This window comes from Rhinolophus sinicus, chromosome 16 (assembly GCF_057876585.1).
Source record: "Rhinolophus sinicus isolate RSI-liver-muscle chromosome 16, RSI-T2T, whole genome shotgun sequence".
In the NCBI taxonomy this organism is placed as follows: Eukaryota; Metazoa; Chordata; class Mammalia; order Chiroptera; family Rhinolophidae; genus Rhinolophus; species Rhinolophus sinicus.
This window is the reverse complement of record NC_142516.1, coordinates 6804350-6816461: the sequence shown is the minus strand read 5'-3', so window position 1 is coordinate 6816461 and position 12112 is coordinate 6804350. Positions and strand designations below refer to the sequence as shown.

General features: G+C 55.4%; 1 protein-coding gene across 24 annotated transcripts in view; it reads left to right on the top strand.

Moving 5' to 3' along the window:
• DNM1 (dynamin 1) overlaps positions 1–12112 on the top strand; it is a 40194-nt gene that overhangs the window by 1578 nt on the left and 26504 nt on the right. For all 24 annotated transcript variants that reach the window (XR_012495961.2, XR_016019492.1, XR_012495966.2 and 21 more), the window contains exons 2-6: positions 10244–10317; positions 10656–10805; positions 11168–11371; positions 11661–11759; positions 11854–12014. Coding sequence is in view for 16 of the 24 variants with exons in the window: in XM_074331091.2 (XP_074187192.1) it covers positions 10244–10317; positions 10656–10805; positions 11168–11371; positions 11661–11759; positions 11854–12014 (688 nt within the window). In the remaining 8 variants the exon portion in view is untranslated. The remainder of the gene's footprint in view (positions 1–10243; positions 10318–10655; positions 10806–11167; positions 11372–11660; positions 11760–11853; positions 12015–12112) is intronic.

The following is a 12112-nucleotide window of genomic DNA, read 5'->3' as shown; positions in this document are numbered from 1 at the left end:
TCAGTTTCCCATCTAATATGGATAGTTGGACTGGATGATTGTTTCTGCCCCTCCAATGACCTGGAAGCCCAGTGCACACTGTAGTGGGGAGAGGGAAAGGTCTTGACTGAAGTGATGTATCTGTGGGATGTTGGAAAGCCGCCGTGGGGGCGGCCGGGCCCATCTGGTCAGCAGAGGAGGAGGCCGTCTGTCTGTGGAGGATGAGGGAAGGCTCCCAAAGAACCCTCCTGCTCACGTGACCCCCAGAACTGCAGAGACACAGGCAAGAGACACACAGATGGGCCAGCAGTCAGAATGAGGGGGTGAGGGTGGGGGTGGAGGGACCCTGGAGGCCTTAACGCTTTAAATGGCACTCATAGATATCCAGCACTTTACAGTGTACAAACCATATTCCTACCTTTCATCCATTGAATGTTTGCTGAACTCCTGCTCTGTGCCAGGCTGTGTGCTCTGGGCGGGTGTTGGAGGGGAAGGCAACCTTAGCTCCCATCTTCTGTGCCCTTCCCATGTGCCCACACCATGCTTCACAAGATGGCTCACAATAGCCCCATGAGGCAGGTACCATGGTGCCTAGATGAGGAAACTAGACCTTGAGGTTAGATGGCTCGCCCAAGGTCACATAGACAGTGCCTATTAGACTCCAGAGCCCAGGTTCCTAGTCTCAACCTTGCACAGCCTCTGGGAGCCAAGCCCTGTACTGAGCACAGGGACATTGAATGGTATGGCCTCCATTTTCCCCATCTGTAGGATGGGAAAAATGACGGCTGCTGCCCTGCCTTCCTGAGACAGTGGCTGTGGAGCTCCTATGAGTCCATGGGTGTAAAAGTCCTTTTGTCAACACATGGGGGGATATTGACAGTTTGGTTTGGGGGCCTGCGTGTGCCAGGACAGACCTGACCCCTGCCTGCCCTTTTGGAGTTTACTGTCCAGGAGAGAGAGGTGTCAGTCTGTAGGTAGCACAGCAGGCCAGCCCAGCCATGGCTGACTTCAGCAACTCTTTGTCGAGTGATGGTGCAGGATGTGGACTCTGGCCCAGGAGGCCTGGGCCCTTGCGCTGCTCTCTGAACCCTAATGCTCTTTGATGGTGGCCCTGCAAGAGGCTGCACCGGGTATCCAGATGCAGGCCCAGGGTAGAGCAGGTGAAAAACCAAGGTTCAGTGGGGCCCCCAGCCAGCCCTGCCTGCTCCCTCATGGGCTCCTGACCTCTCTACCTAGGGCTGGGTCCCCAGACTGGTGAGCATGGTAACAGCCGCTCAGCCTCCTGGGACTTCCCAGGAGTCAATCCCCCATGGAGAGGAAGTGGAAAAATGCATCAGAGGAAGTAGAGGCAGCTGTAGCCGGCCTGGGCTCCGGGGCACCCAGGAGGACCCTGTTGTCAGCTCTGCAATGGCGGTGGCTAGCAGCTGCCCGGGACCCTGCTCAGACTTGTCTGGTCTATGCTATTTCTTCATCCCCCTGTTACAGAGGGAAAACTGAGGCTGATTCGTTCAGTCATTTCAGCAAACATTCATGAAGTGTCCACAGCGTCTCGGCGCTGGGGAGTCTATGATAGAAAAGACAGAAACTGCATTGCAGAGGGAAAACTGAAAGAGTGAACCCAGAAGAATGTGTGTGAAGAAGACGCCTGGAGAACGTGGTCACTGCCGGGGAGAAGAGAAGGGCTGCTTTCCACAGGGAGGTCAGGGAAGGTCTCTAGGACAGGGTGGCATCTGAGATGAGAACTAAGGGATGAGCAGCCATGTGGAGAGACGCATTATAGGCTGAGGGAACAGCAAATGCAAAGGCGCTGGGGCAGTAACAAAATTTGGTGTGTTTGAAGAACAGAAAGGAGCCACTGTGGCTGGTGTTTGGGGGGCACTGGGGACATGGTATCAGAGAGGGAGATGGGGGCTAGACCTACAAGGTCCTCAGACTATGGTGAGGAGTTGGGTTTGTTTTCCTTATTAGCAGAAGCTTTTAAGTAGTGGAGTGACTTGAGCTGATTCCAGCAAGTGTGTGACTTAGGGACGTTAAGAGGGGGCAGGAGACAGGTGAGGAGGCTGCTGGGATGAGCAAGAGGTGACGGGGCCTGGACCAGGCTTCAGCAGTGGAGAGGAGGGAAAGGGTGGGGTTTAGGACATATTTTGAGGAAGGTCCCACAAGACTTGCCCGTGGATGGGCTGTGGAGGGTGAGAAAAGAGGGATCAAGGAAGACTTCAGCATCTTGACCCTGGATGGGTGTTGGTGCCATTAACGGAGTGCGGGGGGAGCAGGTTTGGGGGTGGGGGTAAGATCAGGAGTTTGGTTTTGAACATGTTGAGTCTGAGATGTAGGGTGTGCAGTGTGGGAATGCAAGTCTGGAGTTCAGAGAAGGTGGGCTGGGAATATAAATTTGGAATTCGTCCTTGTAGAATAGATGAGATCATCCTAGGGGTACTGCAGATAGAGGAGTGTGCGTGGGACCCCAGACACCCCAGAATTTCACGAGCAGATGACTGGTGCTCTAGGCTCTGCTTTGTCTGACCCCGGCTGCCTACCCCTCCTCCTAATAGCCATCAAGCTCCAAGACTGGGGTGTCCTGGGACAAAGCTTCCAGGCTCCAGCACCCAGCCTTTTACTCTGGTGCCCAGGCAGGTTGACAAATGGACAGAGCCCACCCTCCCTGCCTGCTTGGCCCCTGGAGAGGCCAAGGCCAGCGGGAATGTGGCAGAGGGTCTGAGAGCTCAGGCTCTGGAATCAGACTGAGGTTTGTAGCTCAGCTGTGCCACTGACAAGCTGAGCCCTACTCAGCTACTATTTCCTCATCTGATGGGATTGTGGGGAGCGTTGAGATAATGCCTGCAAAGTGCTCTGGGGAAGGCCTGGCATAGAAGACACACCAGTTCTGTTCCTGCCTGGGCCAGGGTGGGGCTAGGGGTGGGGGATCTTCTCCATCCAGGGTGAGGCAAGGGGCTGGTGAGTGAGCCTCTGCCCAGAGCCCCATGGGCAGCCTGGGAGGCAAGGTTTTGGGTTTCCCTGGTGAGCCGCTGACTCTGCCTACCCCACGCAGGCTCCCTGCCTCCTACTAGTCCCCTTGCCTCTTATCTCAGCAAGGCCTGGTGCTCCTCTCTGGCCTCTGAGGGCCCCTCTCATGGTTAGCTTCAGCCCTTCCCATGAGGGACAGCCCATCCCCACTACTTAGCTCTGTCTCTTCCTCTGAACATTTCGGGATACACTTTAGTGGTCCCATTTCCCAGATTTTGAGACTGAGGCCAAAGAGGAATAGGTGATAACGGAGACATCATAGATAGAAAGTCACTGACCAGAGCAGGCAGAGGGAACTGCCATCTCCTTGGCACTTGCAGCGTGCCAGGCACTGAGGATATGGCTGTGAACAAGCCGGACCCATCCCTGCTCTCAAGGGGGCTCACAGCTGAGTGGGACAGACAGACGCTAAATCACACAAAGAGCTCTTTTGTTGTGTGTTTGAAGAAGGGCACGAGGAGCTTGGCATTGAAGGGAGAGGAGTCGTCAGGGGGCCAGAGAAGGCATCTGAGCATTTAAATCTGGACCCAAGCAAAAATACGTCTTGGTCAGGCAAATGAGCGAACATGCTCCAGGTGCGGGTCCTACCTGAGCAAAGGCCCAAGGAGCGGAGGCCACAGTGAGACCAGGAAGGTTGGAGAGGCTCTAGTGGCCCCTGGACAGCCACCCCCACCCAGAGAGCCCATGTTGCTGTCTGCAGGGCAGACTCGCTGCTCAGAGCATGCACCTGCCACAGGTGGAGGCACGCCCATAGCAAGACTCATGGCCCAGCCTGGGCCAGAGACCTCTTCCCCAACCCCCGCCCCACACAGTGGAGCTGGGAATGAAAGGTGACTCTGGCAGATGGCATCAGCTTCTGCATCTGATCCTGGCGCCAGGAGAATCCTCGGGTCTTGGCTGGGGTCAGAGGGTCAGCGCCTCAAGGGAGGGGATGCAGGCAGGCTGGTACCAGGGACAGGATCATGGCTACAGTGCTATGAGAGCAGAGACAGAGGCCCATGTGCCATATGTCTAAATACTCCAATTATAAATCAAGCTACGGGATTGCTAAATACAATACATTTTGCCCTCCCACCTTGACAAACACACCTGCATAACAACCTGGCAGGCTGGTTTTGAATTTAAAATTTCCGAGTTCTGTGATGGGATGTGGAGGCGTGGGAGCAGGTGGCCCCTCTTCCCAGGCTGCCCCTCTCTTCCCACTCCATCCTGGTCTACAAGGGGCCTCCTGGTTTTGCATGTGGATACCCCAGCCCTCATATCTCAGCTCCATCCATACCCCAAGAAAGGATCCCCCCTTGTCCCCAGGACTGTCTCCCCACAGTGAGGACAGCCCTCCGGAGGGCAGACCCTAACATGGGGCTTGACATTGCTTGAGAGGGAATTCCAGGGCACTCAAGCGTGGCCTAGGAGAGGTGCTCCAGCTGGGCACCTTCCCTTGGCCCCTGGGGACCCTTTGCTCTGTGGACTGTGTCCCATTTCACTGATGGGGAAACGGAGGTTCAGAGCAGGGAAATAATTTAATGGTGGAGCTGAGAGTCCTTCGCATCAAACTGCTGTGCTAAGGGTCCAGATATAGCTCCCGACTGAATGATGGGAAATGTTTATCATGAGCTGTTGGGTAGCTCCAGCTGCCACCTAAGTGTGGAGAGGAGCCCTGTCTGTGCGTGGACATGTGAGAAGCACCTGACTTCCTGTCTCTGAGCCTCAGTTTCTCCCCTGTAAGATGGGGAAACTGGTCACAGCAACCTCACACAGCCCTGTGAGGAGTAGTCAAAAGGGTGAAGATTTCTTCAACAGCTTTACTGGGGTGTAACTTATAAGCCATAAAATTCAGCCGGTGTTAGTGCACAACTCAATGATTTTTTAGCATATTTATTTACAGATTCGTGCAACCATCATCACAGCTAATTTTAGAATACTTCCATCAGCCCCACAAGCAACCTTGTGACGATGCAGATTGGAAAGCCCCCCGGCAGAGTCCCTGGCGAGCAGTCAACCATCCATCAGTGTTTGCCATGATTATTATTCTAAATGATAAAATGTTTACAATGGTGATCCCCAGGTGTGGCAGTGATGGTTGCTTTTTTATTTTTTAAACATTCTAGGTATATTCTGAACATTTGAAAAAGGGAGGACATATGATTTTTAAAAGTAGGGGACAAAAGAAAAATCTATTTCCCTTTTGAAAATATAAAGTCATCAATGCTAGGAAAGAAGGGAAGGAGGGAGGGAAGAAGGGAAGAAGGGAGGAAGGGAAAGAAGGAAGAAGGAGACAAAGAAGAAAGTTAGGAAGGATGGAAGGATAAGATGGAGGAAAGATCATAGATTTTCTTTGCTACAGAAAATGGTTATTGTGGAGACAGCGCCTGACCTGGGGTCCAGAGCCCTGGGTACCAGTCCTGCCCTGTCACCAACTAGCCTTATGTTCTTGGACAACACTCTTCCCTTTTTGTGCCTCACTTTCCATATCTGTACAGTGAGGGTGATGACAGGACAACTGGAGGCGCTCGTCTTGAAATCATTCGTTTGGCCAACAGGGGTGCCAGGCGTGGCCGGTATGTGGCAGACTCCATGCTGGGTGCTGGGGACACGGTGGTAAACACAACCAGCCAGTCCCTGCTCTCAGGACATCAGAACATGGGGGGAAGCCAAGGCCAGGACTGCCCTGAAATGTTCAAACCTCTGCTGGAAATTCATGGGCTGTGTGACACAGGCATGCCTGGGGCCTCCTGGGGCAGGGGGAACAGAGAGGGACTTGTTGCCTGGAGCCAGCCTCACCTCCTCCCAACTGTATTTCTTGGCCCGTCTGCTCCCTCACCTCCGCCCCAGCTCCCTGCTTCAGAGGACACCTCAGAGCCCACTCGGGTCCTTGGCCTTCCACTCCCAGGGGCAAGATGTGGCTGAAAAGATCCTGGCCCACTGCTTACTCTTCCAACTCCCAGGAAACCCACCATCCAGCTCCCTCCCTGCTGCATTATTTGGTGACACTGTTGTGGGAGCCCAGCCTGTGTTTTCAGCTTGCTCAACAAGTTATCATAATTTATAATTACCACAGCTACAATTTATTCAGGCATTAACTTATATAAACCTCATAACAGCCCATTTTACTGATGTGGAAACTGAGGCTCAAAGAAGTACAGTCATTTGTCCACAGCTACACAGCTTCTAACTGGCAGCTCTGATATTCAATGCTGGGCCTATCTGACATCAGAGCCCAGGAAATAGGAGACTTATAAGGATGACAGCCACTGGGTACATGCCAGACCAAGCATGATACCCTCTGGCATAGTTTGCATTCAACAGGACCTGGCAACCAGGGTCCCTGAGCTCTGGCCCCAGATCTCAGGCACCCAAGTAGGGGTACCTTTAGTGTACTTTCTCCAGATCCCTCTGGGGGTGACAGTGCCAGTTCAGACAGGAAGCATGTGCTTTGGAGGTCCTGGGAGGTGTTTATTTCATCCTCCCTGTGCTTCAGGTTTGAAGGAGCCTCTGCAGATGGCAAGGCAAGGCCTCCCTGGGAAACCACCATCTGCCCAGAATGAGTGGGGAGAGCTGGCATGCCACCATCCATCCTGCCCACACGGCCACCGAGGCTGGTGGGCCCGACACACTTCTCTGGGCACCTGTTCTGTCCCCGCTCAGACAAACTAGGACTTGGGTGGGAGGTGCCTGGGCATGACTGGCTGGAGGTTGCATCAAGCCCAAATCCCCAATGGGGAGGTGACAGGGGGCACGTTAACAGAGTGCTGGGGGACAGTGTGTCCAGGTGAAGGCTGGAGCTGAGAAGCTGCCAAGCCTGAGCCGTGCTCCCTCCTTCAACTTGCGTGAGCACCTACTAGGTGTTGAGCCTGTGCCCAGCGCAGGAGTCTGGCAGGGAGTGAGGCTCTCCCAGTCTGGACATGGGAGCCCACCAGGTGCTCTTCAATGCCTGTCCAGGTGTAGGTCCCATCTCGGTCACCGCTCCCACCACCGTATGTCCTCATAGCTCCCTGCTCCTCTCTGGACCTGTGTCCCACCCTGTGGACAATCATGGGGGAGTGAGATGGCCCCTGAAAGCTTCTCCTCCTCAGTGTCCATCGTTTCTATCCAACATTTCGTGGCCAAAATCCTAAGATACGAGTCAGTGGCCGGAGGAGGTGAGGCAGAGGTTCTTCAGGATCTTGGATTCCTTGCTGATACTTGGGAATCCTCCTATGAAAGAGGCTGAGAACAGGAGGCAGTCCTCGGCAGCTCCCTGCAGCTGCTGAGCGCCTACTGTATACAGGGCACAGGCTAAGCTCTTTCCGTCGAAAATCTCCATGAATCCTGCCACAGCCATATGGGGTAGAGTACATGACGCCCAGTTTATATCACACCGGTTCACAGCTGAGGACTCTGAGGCCCAGAGTGAAGCAACTTGCCCAAGGGCACCAGGCCCGGGAATGGCCAAGGTGGGATTCGAACCCAGGGCCTATGCCTGGCACTAACCACTAAGCCAGTGATCCTTAAACTTGAAAGAGAACATGAAAATCACATGGGAGCATGTTTAAAATTCAGATCCCCTTCTCCCCACCTCTGCCCCACCTCTCCAGTTGAGATTCTAACCCAGCAGGTCTGAGGGATATGCATTTGAGCAAGCTGCCCAGGGAATTCTGGTGCCCTCCTGCCATATGAGGGCCTCACTTTGAGAACTTGGGCCATGGCAGAGATGGGGCCCCTTCCCACCTGAGCACCCCATCCCCACCCTAACCCAGGAGATGCTGGTCTGAGGAAGGGCTCTGCTCCTACATGTGGCCCTGCCCTCTGATCTCCACTTCCCATAAGCTGCTTGTCCTGTAAGTAGTCCTGGGGCAGGCTGGCCCAGACCGCTGGCCACCCACTCTAGCCTAGCCCTGGGCACCTTCTACGTGGCCCCTCCCAAACCTCTGCCCCTCAGGCCTGCCAGGGCCCTATGGGCCCATCTGTGTGGGGGAAGGGCTCTCAGGGACGAGCTCTAGGGAAGGTCCTTGTCTCTGCAATGGTGGGGGCCTCTCTGTGGGGAGTCCCATCCTTCCCAGCCCCTCCTGCAGTTTCCATGGCAACTACTGTTGCCATGGTACTGCTGGGTGAGGAGCTAGTGGGGAAGAGAGTGGACCCCAGGCCCCCATTCCCATCCCAAGCTCTGTAAGAACAGTGGCCTGTTCCAAATATTAGGGGTTACCCTTCCAAAGGAGTCAGTAAGGAATGGGAGCGAGAGAGAAAGGAAGTCCATCCACACCCGTTAATCACCTCCTCTGTGCTGCCTGCTGCACCTCTGTTCCAGCACAAGTCACACTGCATTGCATTATCTGTTTACTTGTCTGTCTCCCCCCCACACTGAGCTCTTGGGGTGGGAACTGTCTGACTCATCGTCTCCCCTCCCCAAGGCCCAGCACAGGGCCTGGCACAGAGCAGCTGCTCCTAAATGTGTCCTAGACAGAGCTGAAATGAAGTCAACAAAAAGCCCCATCTGGCTCCTCGAGTTTAGGGAGCAGCAGAGTTTCCCAAGGAAGTTCCCAGGCTCTGGGGTCCAACAGACACTCAGGATTAAATCCCAGCTCTGCCAGCCCCAACTGGTAACCTGGGACAAGTCCCTCCACCTCTCTGAGCCTCAGTTGCCACATCTATAAAATGATCATTTGCCTATCAGAGCACTGTTTGGGGACTTGGGGATTCGGTCAGCATTTATTAAGGACCTCTTGTGTGCTAAGCCTTGTGCTGGGCACTGGGGCACAGTGGTGGTGGGCAGAAACACGCAAGCCCTACCCTTCTGAAGCTCGCAGTTTGGCAAAGTACCAAGTACTTGCCTAGCACCTAGAAATGATGAATAAATGCAGGATTTATCATCCTTCTCCTTCTTCCACGCAAGTGGCTGACTCCTCCCCATTAGCCTCTAATCTCCCCAGAGGGAATGGCAGGGTGAGGACACAGGAGGGGGGAGGCCTCCCCAGGACCCGAAGAGAAGGCCTGGACCCCAGGAACCTGGGCCTACTCTGTTGTCCCCGGGACCCTCTGCCCCAACCTTGGGGTTCAAGAAGCTGTCTGAGTCCAGGTCAGGTTCTGGGCTGGTGGCAGAAGTGCAGGATTCTTGCTCCAGCTCTGTCCCAGCCCTGCATGAACTTGAGTGTGTCTTTTCCCCTCCCTGGGCCTCTGTGTGGCTCCATGAATGAGATGCCTGACTGAATCTTTACAGTCCCTCAGACCCCAGCTTCCTCTCCCCTTTCCTGGGTCCTGGGGATCCCGTGACTGTGGGTTCTGACAGCCTGATCCCTGGGGAGGCCTCCACCCTCAGGCCTGTGCTGGCCTGGGTGGGGCCATGGGGGAGGGGAAATGAGAAGAGTTGACAGGACAGAATGAATTTGTACCCACAAGAGTTAGCCAAAAGGGCTGCTGAGGTTGACATCGGCACAAGCAGATGTCTGAGGTATAGACATCGGGTCTGGGGGCAGGGGGTGCCTTTGGAACCCCTCAGTCCAGTTCTTCAAGGGAGCTGCGTCTCCATGGGATTGAAGGGTAGGGAGCTTTCACTGCAGAATTAAACTGATCTGGGTCCAGGGTCTGCTAGTTAGATACCAGCAGCGCAACCTGAACATCTCTGAACCTCAGTTTTCTCATCTGTAAAATGGGGGTGATAACAGCACCTACCTCACGGGGCTATCGTGTGGAGTCCCTGAGATATTGCCCACAAAGAACCTGGAGTGCAGTAGGCACTGAAGCATGAGCTCTTTTCCTTGCCTCTTTCTTCCCCTACCTCCTCATCCTCAACCCCAGCCCGATGGGGCCCTGGAAAGGGGAAGTGAGATGCGGCCCTTCCGCACAGCGGAAGGGAGGGGAGGAGGTACAGCTCCGTTTCCTTGGAATCCATTCTGTGGCCACTGGACACATGCATGTGGGGCACCCTGTGCCTCAGCTTCTCCTGCCTTGACTGGCAGTGGCTGTGTTGGGACAGGGACTTCCCATTGGCTCAGAACCAACATAAGGCAGACCTGAGAGAGGCCTGGGGACTTGTTGGTCTTGTCTCTTGACAGCTCAGATGCATCAATTCTGTGACCCAGGGGAATTGGGGAGCTCTTTTCCACCTTTCTGAGCTACGGTCTCCCCTTAGTGACCCGAAGCCTTTGGGCTGTGTGATGGGATACTTTGGGGGAGCGTTGGAGCCCCTGGTGGCAGGACAGGTGCACCTAGGACAGAAGGAACCTCCTTGATCCCTGACCCTCCTCTCACCTCCAATTCACCTCAGGGACTTCCTGCCCCGAGGATCTGGCATTGTCACCAGACGGCCCCTGGTCCTGCAGCTTGTCAATGCTACCACAGGTATGTGCTCTCCTCCACCCAGCAGGTGGGCTGGCCTGTCCAGTCCCCCACCCCATCCCCAAGGAGAGGTTCAGCCTAGCTGCTGAACTAGCTTGCTGTGTGACTTTGGGCCGGGCTTCCCCTCTCTGGGCTTCGATTCCCCATCTGGACAGTGGGGATACAAATCCATAACCGAGAGGTAGCGTTGTTGTGGGGAGGGAGGAGAAGGCAGTGTTTGGGGTGGAGTTCTATTCCCAGTGGTAGATGGGACGCAGGTGGGTTCCGGGCTATGATGCTGACTCCCCCACCTTCTTTCCAATCCTCCCATCCCCTACCCCCCACCCCTACTTCTGGAGCAGAATATGCTGAGTTCCTGCATTGCAAGGGGAAGAAGTTCACCGACTTCGAGGAGGTGCGCCTGGAGATCGAGGCTGAGACCGACCGGGTCACGGGCACCAACAAGGGCATCTCACCCGTGCCCATCAACCTCCGTGTCTATTCACCGCATGGTGAGGAGACCTGGCCCCGCTCCCGGTTTCTGGGCTCCCTCGCTTAGCCCTGCCCCTTAGGACCATTTTCTTGGCCCCACCCCTTTGCTGGCACCTTCTTGTGTGGGCGACCCTCCTCCGGCAAACTCCGCCCCCATAGTCCCTCCTCTGAGCGTCCTGCCCCCAAGCCTCACCTTGCCGTGACTCCGCCCACCCCTAGCCACGCCTCCAATGGACGGCTTTAGCCCAGTGTCTTTCCTTAACCCCACCCACCTCCGGCCATTCTTCCTTGGGGATCCCCTCTAAGCCCGGCCCTGTTCCTGAATCCGCCCGCCCACGCCACGCCCCATGCCTTCAGCCCGCCCTCTCGCCGCCCTGTCCAGTGCTGAACCTGACCCTGGTGGACCTGCCCGGAATGACCAAGGTCCCAGTGGGGGACCAACCTGCCGACATCGAGTTCCAGATCCGGGACATGCTTATGCAGTTTGTCACCAAGGAGAACTGCCTCATCTTGGCCGTGTCCCCTGCCAATTCCGACCTGGCGAACTCCGATGCCCTGAAGATCGCCAAGGAGGTGGACCCCCAGGGTAGGTTCCTACCTGAAGCCACCAATGGCGCAAGGCCCTGGGGTCTATTCACAGTGTAAGGGAGAGCCACTGGAGGGTCTAAACGAGCAGTGGTGAGATCCAATTTATGCCTTTAAAAATCATTTTGGCCACTCTGTGGAGAATGAATGGGGGTAGGGAGAGCAGAAGCTGGCAGTGAGTGATGGAGGGAGTGGTGCCATGGGGGCAGCAGTGTGGGAGTGGGAGTGCATGGGGCCTCCTGCGTGAGGCAAGAGCAGATGTAGACAACCCTCTCGTTGCTGCCCCCCAGGTCAGCGCACCATTGGGGTCATCACCAAGTTGGACCTGATGGACGAGGGCACAGATGCCCGCGACGTGCTGGAGAACAAGCTGCTCCCCCTGCGCAGAGGTAGGCAGGCCACTCCCCTGACCCACTCCACTGCCTTCCCTTCACCCCTGCTCTCTAAAAAGCTGGTTGACCCTGACCTCGACCCCATCCATAGGCTACATTGGGGTGGTGAACCGGAGCCAAAAGGACATCGATGGCAAGAAGGACATCACGGCTGCCTTGGCCGCCGAACGCAAGTTTTTCCTCTCCCACCCATCCTACCGCCACTTGGCTGACCGCATGGGCACACCCTACCTGCAGAAGGTCCTCAACCAGGTAGTTGCTCAGGCCAGAATGAGGCCTGGAGAAACCAGCATGAGAACAGAATAATTTAAGTGTGTTTTGTGAGGGTCACCAACAGAGGTTAGCATCCC